This window comes from Myxine glutinosa, chromosome 9 (assembly GCF_964187855.1).
Source record: "Myxine glutinosa chromosome 9, kmMyxGlut1.1, whole genome shotgun sequence".
Lineage (NCBI taxonomy): Eukaryota > Metazoa > Chordata > Myxini > Myxiniformes > Myxinidae > Myxine > Myxine glutinosa.
The window spans coordinates 106,955,770-106,968,428 of NC_136269.1; the positions used below are offsets into that span (position 1 = coordinate 106,955,770).

Sequence of the window (12,659 nt, forward strand, 5' to 3'; positions counted from 1 at the left end):
ATCAGTACCAGCAAGCATGGAATTAACCCAAACAATTTTATAAAATGCCACAGATATCTATGATTATGTTAGACAAAATGTCAAGGCGCCAATTCGAAGGGAAAGGACAAGATGCCTTCCCAGGACTATAACTTTGCTTGGGTCCAAGGACAATGCCAGTATCAAGTATCGACGGTTCACAGAGTCCTTTTCTGCATGTAGAGATGCTACTTCTAACAGCACGTCCTTGGTAGTTTGATGGTTTGCTGCGGGCCCTCGTTAAACTCCCTCTCTCTCTCTCCAGATTGCTTGATACACATGTCCAACTCTCTCCATACTGCTCAGCACATATTGAACTCTCCCTGTCTCTCCCGATTGCTCAGTACGCATGTCGAGCTCTCTCTCTGGACTTCCTGCTACACATGTTGAGCTCCATGTGCAGACTGCCCAGTGCACTCCAGACTGAATTGCACTCTTCACTGCTCTCATCATGACTCGGTTTCAACTTTCCAAGTGCCCTCATCTCAATTGCTGAGGTGTTTTCAAGCTTTCTCACTTTATGCTCATTATTTAGAGCAGGGGTAGGCAACCTGCAGCCCGAGGGCTGGATCCGGCTGCAAAGAGATTCCGTCCGGCCCACATAGACACATTCGGACTTCCCCCAAAGTCAATGGCCGTTTGTCTGAGTATAGTCCTTTGTTGTCTGTTGTCTCTGTTTGTATCTTTCTACATGATTTGTGTGTGTGACAGCTCTTCCATGAGCCTTAGAAATGGTAGGAAACTCGAGTTCAAAGAACACATTACTCCATGCAGTCTTGAGAAACAAGGACATAGGCAGGGAAAAATTTGATTCATCGTGATGACGTTGATTGCCGTAATATTTTGTCCAAATACTGCTAAACGGAAGGGTTTGGAAAGTGTGAAAAAGGCGATTTGTGCTCTACAATGTTCAAGTATATAATTCATTTGAAATAAAATATAGATTTTAAAGGATGTAGAAAAATAAATCTGAACTTTACCGCTGTTGATACAGTGTCTTTTACACCACCGAATTTAAGACGTTACATTAGTTCTTCGTAACTTGTTTGTGTATTTTATGACGTCCTTAAAAACATCAAGTTTCCTGGTTGGAATGATTTTCTATTTTCTTTGACTGCCAAAAGGGCAGATGGAGTAAAGAAAAAATCTCACTCCTCTCTGCGCATGCATGATCGGGACAAATTCGGATCAAAAGTACTACTAAACTGCAGGTTTGTTTTCCGATTCATGTTCCAATTTGTGTTCAAAAGATAACATTCAATTTAAATTAGTTGTTCCTCAATCAGAGACTGATGTTTGCAGACAGACAGAGACAGACAAACAGGCAGACAAAGTGAGCCAATTGCTTAACCCCGCTGTTTGCTTCACGTGCATGGGGTACAAAAAGAGTAAAAACACTCTGCTTCATTCTCACAATGCTACCAGCAACATGACTGTTCCACGCAACGAACTAGGCAATCACAAGTTACTGCACACAGTCACGTGAAAAAGTAAGTACACCCCATGTAAAGTTTTGACTTTTTCAACATATTTCAACATACAGCTATTTGATCTTCATTTCAACAATATGGATAGATAAAGGTGATCGAAATGAACAAAAAACAATGAAAAATTGACTTTGCAATAATTTATTCAACAAAAAATTAACAGAGATGCCATTTCCTTCTGTGGAAAAAGTAAGCACACCCTTGGCTCTCATAGGTGGTATTGCCCCTTTTGGCAGAAACCCCACATTTCCAAGCTGGCCTCCAAAGCCAGTCGCCGACTGGGCATCCTCCGTCGTGCGAAGTCCTTCCTTGGCACACCTGAGCTCCTCACCACATACAAGGCTTTCATCCGCAGCTCAATGGAATACTGCTCTCCCCTCTGGGCTGCTGCTCCTGCCTCACACCTAGCTCGTCTTCACGCTGTTGAAACCAAAGCGTTCAGAATCATTGGAATCTCCCGCGATGATGCTATCTCCGAGGGCCTTTCACTTACTCACCGCAGGCAGGTTGGTGGTCTTTCCGTCTTCTACCGTACCGACTCCTCTCCGGCCTTGCTCCCCCAGCTCTCTCTGGGCTCTGTCCCCCAAATATTCCTGCAGGTCGCACAAGATCTGCCTGCAACCCTCTTATGGTTAAACTGCCAAAATCAAGACTCTCTGCTCACCTTCACTCCTTCATTCCTCTTTTCTCCCGCCTCTGGAACAAACTCCCTCACTCTCTTCAATCCCACTCCTCCCTCCAGGTCTTTAAAACGGCTGTTCACCACCATCTCTCCGCACGTGAATTTTTTTTGCGTTTTTTGCGTTCACTTCACTTTGCGTTCACTTTTGCGTTCAAAATTTTTGCGTTCACTCCGCACGTGAAAAAGCTGAATGCCTCAACTCTGTGTTTGCCTCTAAATCTTGTGTCCCAAACCCATCCCTCTCTGTACCCACCGTACCCAGTCGTACCCAGCTGCTCCTGGACTCTGTGTCCTTTCCTCCTGACAAGGTGGAAAAGTTTCTGTCAACCCTCGACTCGGATTCTGCAACTGGACCTGACGGCATCAGCCCACGGGTCCTAAAATCCTGTTCTTCCGCTCTTTCACTCCCTCTCTCTGTTCTCTTCACCCTCTCTTTTGCTCAAGGTCATCTTCCATCTGCTTGGAAATCTGCCAACATCACTGCTTTGCACAAAAAAGGTGCAAAAACAGATCCCAGCAACTACAGACCAATCAGCCTTCTCCCAATTATCAGCAAAGTCATGGATTCCATCATTGCTTCAGATATGAAATCTTTCCTCTTCTCCAATGGCTTGATCTCTGATCATCAATTTGGTTTCAGACCTGGACACTCTACTCTGGACATGCTGCTTCTGCTTTCTCAACAATGGATGGAGGTCCTCAATGCCAAACAGGAAATTAGAGCAGTCTCCCTTGACATATCACGTGCCTTCGATACGGTCTGGCACCCCGCTCTGCTCACCAAACTCTCCTCTTTTGGTATCCATGGAAATCTCCACGCATGGCTGGCGGACTTCCTCTCCAGTCGTAGTCAACGTGTGGCCCTGAATGTGCTTCTCTCATCTCCTCTTCCTGTTCAGGCTGGAGTTCCACAAGGCAGTGTTCTGGGCCCTGTGCTTTTTCTGGTCTTCATCAATGATCTCTCTGACTCTCTTGAAAATCCTCTGTATCTCTTTGCTGATGACTCTACTCTCTGTCGCTCCATTCTTCATCCCTCAGATCGGCAGTCTGCTGCCTCCTCACTCTCTGCAGACCTGGACATAATCACAGACTGGGCAAACAAGTGGAACATGTCTTTCAATCCTGACAAATCTCACACTCTTACGATGTCTCTCCGAAAAGACCGACTGGACAACCCTCCCATCCACTTTCTGAATAATCCTCTCCAAGAAGTTCTGTCACTCAAGCTTTTGGGTCTCACTATCTGCCATGATCTTTCCTGGGAAAACCACATTTCTAATCTGGCCTCCAAAGCCAGTCGCCGACTGGGCATCCTCCGTCGTGCGAAGTCTTTCCTTGGCACACCTGAGCTCCTCACCACATACAAGGCTTTCATCCGCAGCTCAATGGAATACTGCTCTCCCCTCTGGGCTGGTGCTCCTGCCTCACACCTAGCTCGTCTTCACGCTGTTGAAACCAAAGCATTCAGAATCATTGTAATCTCCCGCGATGAAGCTAACTCCAAGGGCCTCTCACTCACTCACCGCAGGCAGGTTGGTGGTCTTTCCATCTTCTACCGACTCCTCTCTTGCCTTGCCCCCCCAGCTCTCTCTGGGCTCTGTCCTACAAATATTCCTACAGGTCGCACAAGATCTGCCTGCACCCCTCTTATGGTTAAACTGCCAAAATCAAGACTCTCTGCTCACCTTCACTCCTTCATTCCTCTTTTCTCCCACCTCTGGAACAAACTCCCTCACTCTCTTCAATCCCACTCCACCCTCCAGGTCTTTAAAACAGCTGTTCACCACCATCTCTTATCTTCCCCCATCCAAAACCTTGATCTTTTCTACCCCCGCTAATTTCACCCCAATTCCACTTTTTTGAAATACCAACTTCTGTCCTGGAAGTCCTTGGTGTCCTTGTGTTTTATACTTCTCCCTCCACCCCCCCCCCCCCCCTTCCCACGCCGCCTCCCCCCAAGCCCTCTCCCTTCCACACATCTCCCTGCTCTCAAATGTTGTGTTTGTGTGCTTCCCCTTCTCTCCCCATCTTGTTTTCTGCTCCCTCTTTTTATATATTTTGTTTGTCTGGTTGATTTGTTTGTCAAGTAAATGCTAGCTCTTTCACGAGCCTCGATTCAGTATACAAAAAAAAAAAAAAAAAAAAAAATCTCTTATCTTCCCCAATCCAAAACCTTGATCTTTTCTACCCCCGCTAATTTCACCCCGAATCCACTTTTTTGAGTGACTTTTGTTTTCTTTCCTGGAAGTCCTTGGTGTCCTTGTGTTTTATACCTATCCTGCCTCCCCCCAGGCCCTCTGCCTCCCACACATCTCCCGATATCCCTGCCCTCAAATGTTGTGTTTGTGTGCTTACTCCCCTTCTCTCCCAATCTTGTCGACCGCTCCCCTTTTTATATACTTTGTTTGCTTGTTTGTTTGATTTGTTTGTTTGATAAATGTTAGCTCTTTCATGTGCCTCGACTCTGTATACAAAAAAAACAACAAAAAAAAACAACCTAAAGTAGGCGTTTCTTATGACTGTCTACCAGTCTCTGACATCGACTGGGAGAAATTTTTGCCCACTCCTCCATGCAGAATTCTTTCAGCTGTGTGACGTTTGAGGGGTTTCTTGCATGCACAGCTCATTTCAAATCCCCCACAACATCTCCATGGGATTTAGATCCGGGCTTTGACTTGGCCATTACAGAACCCTCCATTTCTTTTTTTTCAGCCATTCCTTGGTGGATTTACTGGTATGTTTAGGGTCGTTGTCATGTTGCAAGGTTCACCTTCGGTTGAGCTTCAACTTTCCGATAGATGGCCTCACATTATCCTCAAGCACCCTCTGGTACAATTAAGAATTCATAGTGGATTCTATGATGGTGAGCTTCCCAGGCCCTGATGCAGCAAAGCTGCCCCAAACCATAATATTTCCACCACCATGCTTTACAGTTGGTATCAGGTTCTTGTGGTCAAATGCTGTCTTTGGTTTTCGCCAAACATGTCTTCTGGTACTGTGGCCAAATAGCTCTACCTTTGACTCATCTGTCCAGGGCACATTGTTCCAGAAGTGCTGGTCTTTGCCTAGGTGTTCATTGGCAAACTTTAGTCTTGCCCTGATGTTCTTTCTGGACAGCAAAGGTTTCCTCCTGGCACACCTCCCATGTAGATCAAATTTGTGCAGACTCTTTCTTATGGCAGACTCGTGCATTTTGACATCAACAGTGGCGAGAGCTACTTGTAGGTCCCGTGATGACATTCTGGTGTTCTTAGAGACTTCTTTCAGCATCTTGCGGTCTGCTCTCGGGCTGAACTTGCTGGGGCGGCCTGGCCTGAACAAGTTGGCAGTTGTTTGGAATCTTCTCCACTTGTAGATGATCTTCCGGACAGTCGAATGATTGATTTCAAATTGTTTGGAGATCTTTTTAAATCCCTTCCCAGACTCGTAGGCATCTATAACCTTCTTTCTGAAGGCCTCAGAGAGCTCTTTTGATCTAGGCATGGTGATGCTGCACACTTCCACAACAAAGAGCAAACCAAACTAAATATCTGAAGTTTAAATAAGACAGGTTCCTCCAAGATCCTCTCTAACGATGTTCTAATCATTTGCACCTGAGCTGGTGCACCTGATTCTAATTTTAGGTATTTGAAGTAGTGATAAATGTAGGGGTGTACTTACTTTTTCCACATGTGAAATTTGCATTTATGTTTATTTAAATTATACAATGGACTACAAAATGTAAATATTTCATGATATTTGTTATATTATATCACCTTTATCTGTCAATATTGTTGAAATGAAGATCAAATAGCTGTATGTTGAAATATGTTGAAAACGTCAAAATTTTTACATGGGGTGTACTTACTTTTTCACATGACTGTATATATCATTTATTTGAAATGTGGTGAGCCGTGCTCATGCTTGATAATGTAATACTGTATTAATCTTCATTATTCCAAGTTATATTGTGACTGATATATTTTGCCTGCCCACCTTCCTCCCCTTCCCTCACCCCACCCTCCCATACCCTTCGTTCTCCCCACACCTTCACCCTCTTCCTCCTTATTGTACGATTTTTTCGCATAGTTTGGCTCTCTGTAGTATCATCATGTTTTTTCATTGGGTTTCAGGTGCATTGGGCAAGATATTAGGCGTGGAGAGTGTGTTTTATCACGGGGCTCGCAGCTTGGCCCAGCTGAAGTGGGTCTGCTTGCCACTCTTGGGGCGGCACATGTTGAGGTCCACCGGCTGCCTGTCGTGGCGGTAATGTCTACTGGAAATGAGGTAACGGTGGGTGTTGGGGCTTGTTTATGGTTTTAAAAATGTATTTGTAAGACAAGGGTGGTGGGGAGTGGAAATGTTGAGAGGTGATGGGTGGGGTGATGGGTGGCTGGTCAGGAGGGTGAGATATTAAACCAGGAACGAGTTTGCAATAACACCTTCTCTACTTCTGAAAGCCCATTCCGGTATTTCTTTATTTTCCTGTGAGGTTGGTCATCATTCTCAAAATAGGGTTACCAAGCCACTGGTGAGCTGTCAACTGTGGGTGGGCACAATGCAGGTTATTTTAACGCATTTCTTGTCGAATCTTTTTCAATGTATTTATATTCTGCACTGAATATAATTTTTTGGAAAATAGTCTTGACTAGCGGAAACCCGTGGAACATCCACGGAAGGGAGGATGTGGTGTATGGATAGAGTGTACCATTATGGATGGCATAGGGGATTTGCTTGTCCGAGTAAGAGTTAGGAAGAAAGATGAGAATGAAGAGTGCGTATATGAACAACGATCGCTGACACCAGCACAAATGCATGCTCTGGATTGTCCACTCAGTGGACGGCTTGCTTTTGCCTTCGCCTGTCCAATCAGCGGACGGCTTGCTTCGCCTTCGCCCAGCAGACGCCAATACGATGGCGTCGTAAGATGGCGTCGTATCGGCAGTTAATCGGATGCTTTTGGGCCCCAACGTCGGCTAATTCAGATTTTTTGAGTATGTCTGTACGTGATAAACAAAGAGCGCGGTTCGTAGATCATAAATCCATTAGTGCCGTGGGCATCGGGTCACTGGGTGCGGCGTAAAAGGGATAACAAAGTCGAGTCCTTACGGTATTATTATATAGATGTCGCTTTCATTAAAAAAAAATCACACACATGTCCATAGGAAGTGGTTCAGTTTGGCATTTTTAATATGAAAGAGGCAAGCCCTAGAAATGAACAAAACCCTTTCGAATTATTCTTTAGAATTACCCTTTAGAACCCATTTGAATTACCCTTTATAACCCATTTGAATTACCCTTTAGAACCCCTTCAATTATTATTTTTTTTGTATACAGAATCGAGGCTTGTGAAACAGCTAACATTTATCACAAAAAAAAATAAATCAAACAGACAAACAAAATATATAAAAAGAGGGAGCAGTAGACAAGATGGGGAGAGAAGGGGAAGCACACAAACACAACATTTGAGAGCAGGGACATCGGGAGATGTGTGGGATGGAGTGGGCTTGGAGGACGAGGCGTGGGAAGGGGGAGAGGGGTGGGAGAAGTATAAAACACAAGGACACCAAGGACTTCCAGGAAAGAAGTTGGTATTTCAAAAAAGTGGATTTGGGGTGAAATTAGCGGGGGGAGAAAAGATCAAGGTTTTGGATGGGGGAAGAAAAGAGATGGTGGTGAACAGCTGTTTTAAAGACCTGGAGGGAGGAGTGGGATTGAAGGGAGTGTGGGAGTTTGTTCCAGAGCCGGGAGAAAAGAGGAATGAAGGAGTGAAGGTGAGCAGAGAGTCTTGATTTTGGCAGTTTAACCATTACAGGGTTGCAGGCAGATCTTGTGCGACCTGTAGGAATATTTGGGGGACAGAGCCCAGAGAGAGCTGGGGGAGCAAGGCCGGAGAGGAGTCGGTAGAAGACGGAAAGACCACCAACCTGCCTGCGGTGAGTAAGTGAAAGGCCCTCGGAGATAGCTTCATTGCAGGAGATTCTAATGATTCTGAACGCTTTGGTTTCAACAGCATGAAGACGAGCTAGGTGTGAGGCAGGAGCTCCAGCCCAGAGGGGAGAGCAGTACTCCATTGATCTGCGGATGAAGGCCTTGTATGTGGTGAGGAGCTCAGGTGTGCCAAGGAAGGACTTCGCACGACGGAGGATGCCCAGTCGGCGACTGGCTTTGGAGGCCAGCTTGGAAATGTGGTTTTCCCAGGAAAGATCATGGCAGGTAGTGAGACCCACAAGCTTGAGTGACAGACTTCCTTGGAGAGGATTATTCAGAAAGTGGATGGGAGGGTTGTCCAGTCGGTCTTTTCGGAGAGACATCGTAAGAGTGTGAGATTTGTCAGGATTGAAAGACATATTCCACTTGTTTGCCCAGACTGTGATTTTGTCCAGGTCTGCAGAGAGTGAGGAGGCTGCAGACTGCCGATCTGAGGGATGAGGAATGGAGCGGCAGAGAGTGGAGTCATCAGCAAAGAGATAGAGAGGATTTTCAAGAGAGTCGGAGAGATCATTGATGAAGACCTGAAAAAGCACAGGGCCCAGAACACTGCCTTGGTGAACTCCAGTCTGAACAGGAAGAGGAGATGAGAGAAACCCATTCAGGGCCACACGTTGATTGCGACTAGAGAGGAAGTCCGCCAGCCATGTGTGGAGATTTCCATGGATACCAAAGGAGGAGAGTTTGGTGAGCAGAGCGGGGTGCCAGACCGTATCGAAGGCACGTGATATGTCAAGGGAGACAGCTCTAATTTCCTGTTTGGCATTGAGGACCTCCATCCATTGTTGAGACAGCAGAAGCATCATGTCCAGAGTAGAGTGACCTGGTCTGAAACCAAATTGATGATCAGAGATCAAGCCATTGGAGAAGAGGAAAGATTTCATATCTGAAGCAATGATGGATTCCATGACTTTGCTGATAATTGGGAGAAGGCTGATTGGTCTGTAGTTGCAAGGATCTGTTTTTGCACCTTTTTGTGTAAAGCGGTGATGTTGGCTGATTTCCTAGCAGATGTCAGATGACCTTGAGCAAAAGAGAGGGTGAAGAGAACAGAGAGAGGGAGTGAAAGAGCGGAAGAACCGGATTTTAGGACCCGTGGGCTGATGCCGTCAGGTCCAGTTGCAGAATCCGAGTCGAGGGTTGACAGAGACTTTTCCACCTTGTCAGGAGGAAAGGACACAGAGTCCAGGAGCAGCTGGGTACGACTGGGTACGGTGAGTACAGAGAGGGATGGGTTTGGGACACAAGATTTAGAGGCAAACACAGAGTTGAGGCATTCAGCTTTTTCATGTGCGGAGTCAGCTGTGTTGCCGTTTGAGGTAAGCGAGGGGAATGAGGGGGAACAAACACCAGAAACAGATTTGACCAGACACCACCAGGATTTGGAAGAGGGAGCCAGATAAGAGAGTTCGGTCTTGAGAACGGAGAGATATTGTTTCCTGGCTCTCCTGAGGGTGGACACACACTTGTTTCGGGCTTTGTGAAAGGAAATGAGATTTCCTTCCATTGGATTTGCTTTCCAGGAGACGAAGGCAAGTTGTTTCTGGGCAACAGCCTCACCACAAGATTCCGTGTACCATGGACGGGAGGAAGGGTATGACAACTGAAGACGAGATGGGATAAATCTGTGCATGAGAGAGAGCAATTTACTTTGGAAGAATTCCCAGGATGAGTTGATGTCAAAGGCGGTCGAGATGGGAAACCAGTCCAGATGATTGATAGCTGCTTGAAGACCATGCCAGTTGGCCTGATTGAAATGCCAGACTCATCGACGCTGAGGATGCTCTCTGAGAATGGTCAGAGAAATGTCCACTTTAACAAGCACATGATCAGATGAGCCGATTGGTGCAGAAGAAGAGCAGCAGACATTTTTAGGGAAGTTAGTCATAACCAAGTCCAGAAGAGAAGATGCTCCATTGACTGAGATCCGGGTCAGGAAATTGACAGATTGTGTCAGTCCCAGTGAGCCGCAGAAGTCCTTTGCTGAGGAGCCATGGCTGGTGAGAGAGGTACCCACACCCAGCCAACTGGCATGGTGACAATTGAAATCACCACATATGAGGAAGAGATAGTTGGGATGAGTAGATAGATGTTGGTCCATATTATCAGACAGCGAGATGTAGATGGAGTCATCACTGTTTGGTGGATGGTACAACACACATTTGAACAAAAGGTGGGAGCGAAGGGGAAGCCGTAGCCAGAGGTATTCCTGGGGGTGAGGTGGAGAGAGGGCAGTGCAGGGCGAGTGAGGAAGAGAGTTTTTTATAAAGATAGCAACCCCACCTCCAGGACGAGGCTCAGGTCTATCATACCGGAAGAGGGAGTAACCTGGGAGAGATACCAAGGAATCGGAGACATCATGGAGGAGGAAAGTTTCTGTTAAGCAGATCACGTCTGGTTTGTCAGAAGCAACCTGTATGGAGAGATCAGTCAAGTTTGAGCGAAGGCCCCGGATGTTTGAGGTCCATACCGTTAATGAGGAGGAAGGGGGAGCATCGGATACAGAACAGGGTGAGGGAGGGGTAGGGTAAGATGTGGAAGAGGAGGAAGATTTAGGGAGAGCTGTTGAAGGTGTGTCAGAGATTTCAGAATAGCTCGGAGAAAGGGAAGGTTGGGGCAGACAAAAGGTTTGATGGTGATTGGGTGAGGCACAGTGAGGTGTTATTTGAGGAGGGGGAAGAGCGAGGCAGAAGGTTCGGGGAGATGGAGGTGAGAGTTGGAAGGGGGAAGAAGCGGGGAGGACGCTTTGAGGAGGAGTGGTGAGAGGGGGGAAATGGAGAAGAAATGAGGGTGGGGAGATTTGAAGGGGAGAGGATAGGGGGGAGTTTAGGGGGGAAGGGACAAGGGGGAGGATTTGAAAGGGATGGGAGATGGGGGAGATTTGGAGGGGAGGGGTGAGAGGGGAGTCTAGGAGGGAAGGGGCGGGGGAAGTCTAGGAGGGGAGGGGTGTGGGGCGAGTTTAGGAGGGAAGGGGCAAGGGGGGAGATTTGAAAGGGATGGGTGATGGGGAGGATTTGGAGGGGAGGGGCAAGGGGGAAGATTTTGAAAGGGATGGGTGATAGGGAAGATTTGGAGGGGAGGGGCAAGGGGGAAGATTTGAAAGAGATGGGTGATGTGGAAGATTTGGAGGGGAGGGGCAAGGGGGGAGATTTGGAGGGGAGGGGTGATGGGGAAGTTTTGGAGGGGAGGGGTGATGGGGACGATTAGGAGGGGAGGTGTGAGATTGGATTTTAGAAAGTGTACGATTAATGGGAAACTAACATTTATTGCAAAATGAGTTTCTTGTGACCGAGTCAAAAATACGTTTGAGGACGCTGGAGGGGGGATGGAGTGCAGGTGAGTTTAGGGAATGTAGGAAAGAGGAACTGTAAGAGATGGAATTTTTTTTTGGAATGAATAGATTTGGTGAGCAAGTCGAAAACACCCTTTGAAAGAAGAAGAAGAAAAAGGTGTTATAATATATGACAGAATACAGTACTTCAGGGGAAAGTTTAAACATTTTCAAATTTAACAGTGAAAACTATCTGGGGAAATGGAGGTGAAACACGTGATCGAAGAACAAATGAACGAATAAGAACAACGAATAAGAATAAAGAAGGAAAAAATATATATATATATATTTTTTGAGTTGAGTTGAGATTTTAAACAAGGACGTACGGGGTGAAAAGACTGGGAAAAATTGAGAGAACGAAAGTAGTTGGAGCACAATCCACGGACCGCTGAGAGAAAAACAAAGACTCAAGGTAGGACACTGTAGCCTACAAGTACAAGGCCTCAAAAGACGCGACATGAATTAACCGACGATTTTCAATACAGGTATGAAAAATTAACACCGAGAATCTTCATAAGGACACACTATTGGTACACACACCGAAAGATAAATACAGTTTCGACAAAAACACAATTGTGAACAATTACTTAACTTCGATAGCGTGAGAGCATGGACAGCTTCGAAAAGACGTTACTCGCCGACAAAGATCTCGCGAGATCTCATCAAATGATCCTTTAGAACCATTCAAATTACCCGTTAGAACCTATGAGAATTACTCATTGGAATTACTCTTTAGAACCCATTCAAATTGATTTCCAGGTTTAGTCCACCAACTCATCCACCAGGTGTAGTCATAACTTGTCCACTACTTTTTGAAACACCGTGCTAAATATAGTTTTGGCCCCATCCCTCAATGGTGAAGAATCACTTTAAAAAAATAAAAATTCTCAAATCCATCTGGATTAGGGTGGTCCAAAAAAAAATAAAGGAACAAATTTCCTTTTTCCACAAGGTTATTTTTATTCCTTTATACGTAAATGAAAAGCACACGAAATGTTTTTCACAAAAAAACAATATTTTGGGGTCGCCCCATGTTGCACTCAAATCAGAGGTCCCACATCGCATAAAACAATCATTAGCTTGAAAAACTATGACAGAGCTGCCTTTGATGGCATGGGGAGCTTTTTTTTCTGTGATTCGCCACCAGACGATGCATTATTGATTGGTACAA

General features: G+C 45.8%; 2 protein-coding genes across 6 annotated transcripts in view; both read left to right on the forward strand.

Annotated features, from left to right (window-relative positions):
* The window catches only part of LOC144893653 (uncharacterized), a 1,023,192-nt gene that overhangs the window by 719,779 nt on the left and 290,754 nt on the right, over positions 1–12,659 (forward strand). The gene's annotated exons all lie outside the window — the stretch shown is intronic.
* Positions 1–12,659, forward strand: part of LOC137435116 (gephyrin) — a 279,017-nt gene that overhangs the window by 244,678 nt on the left and 21,680 nt on the right. For all 5 annotated transcript variants that reach the window (XM_068128600.2, XM_068128601.2, XM_068128602.2 and 2 more), the window contains one exon: positions 6,300–6,453. In XM_068128600.2, the coding sequence (XP_067984701.2) occupies positions 6,300–6,453 (154 nt within the window). The remainder of the gene's footprint in view (positions 1–6,299; positions 6,454–12,659) is intronic.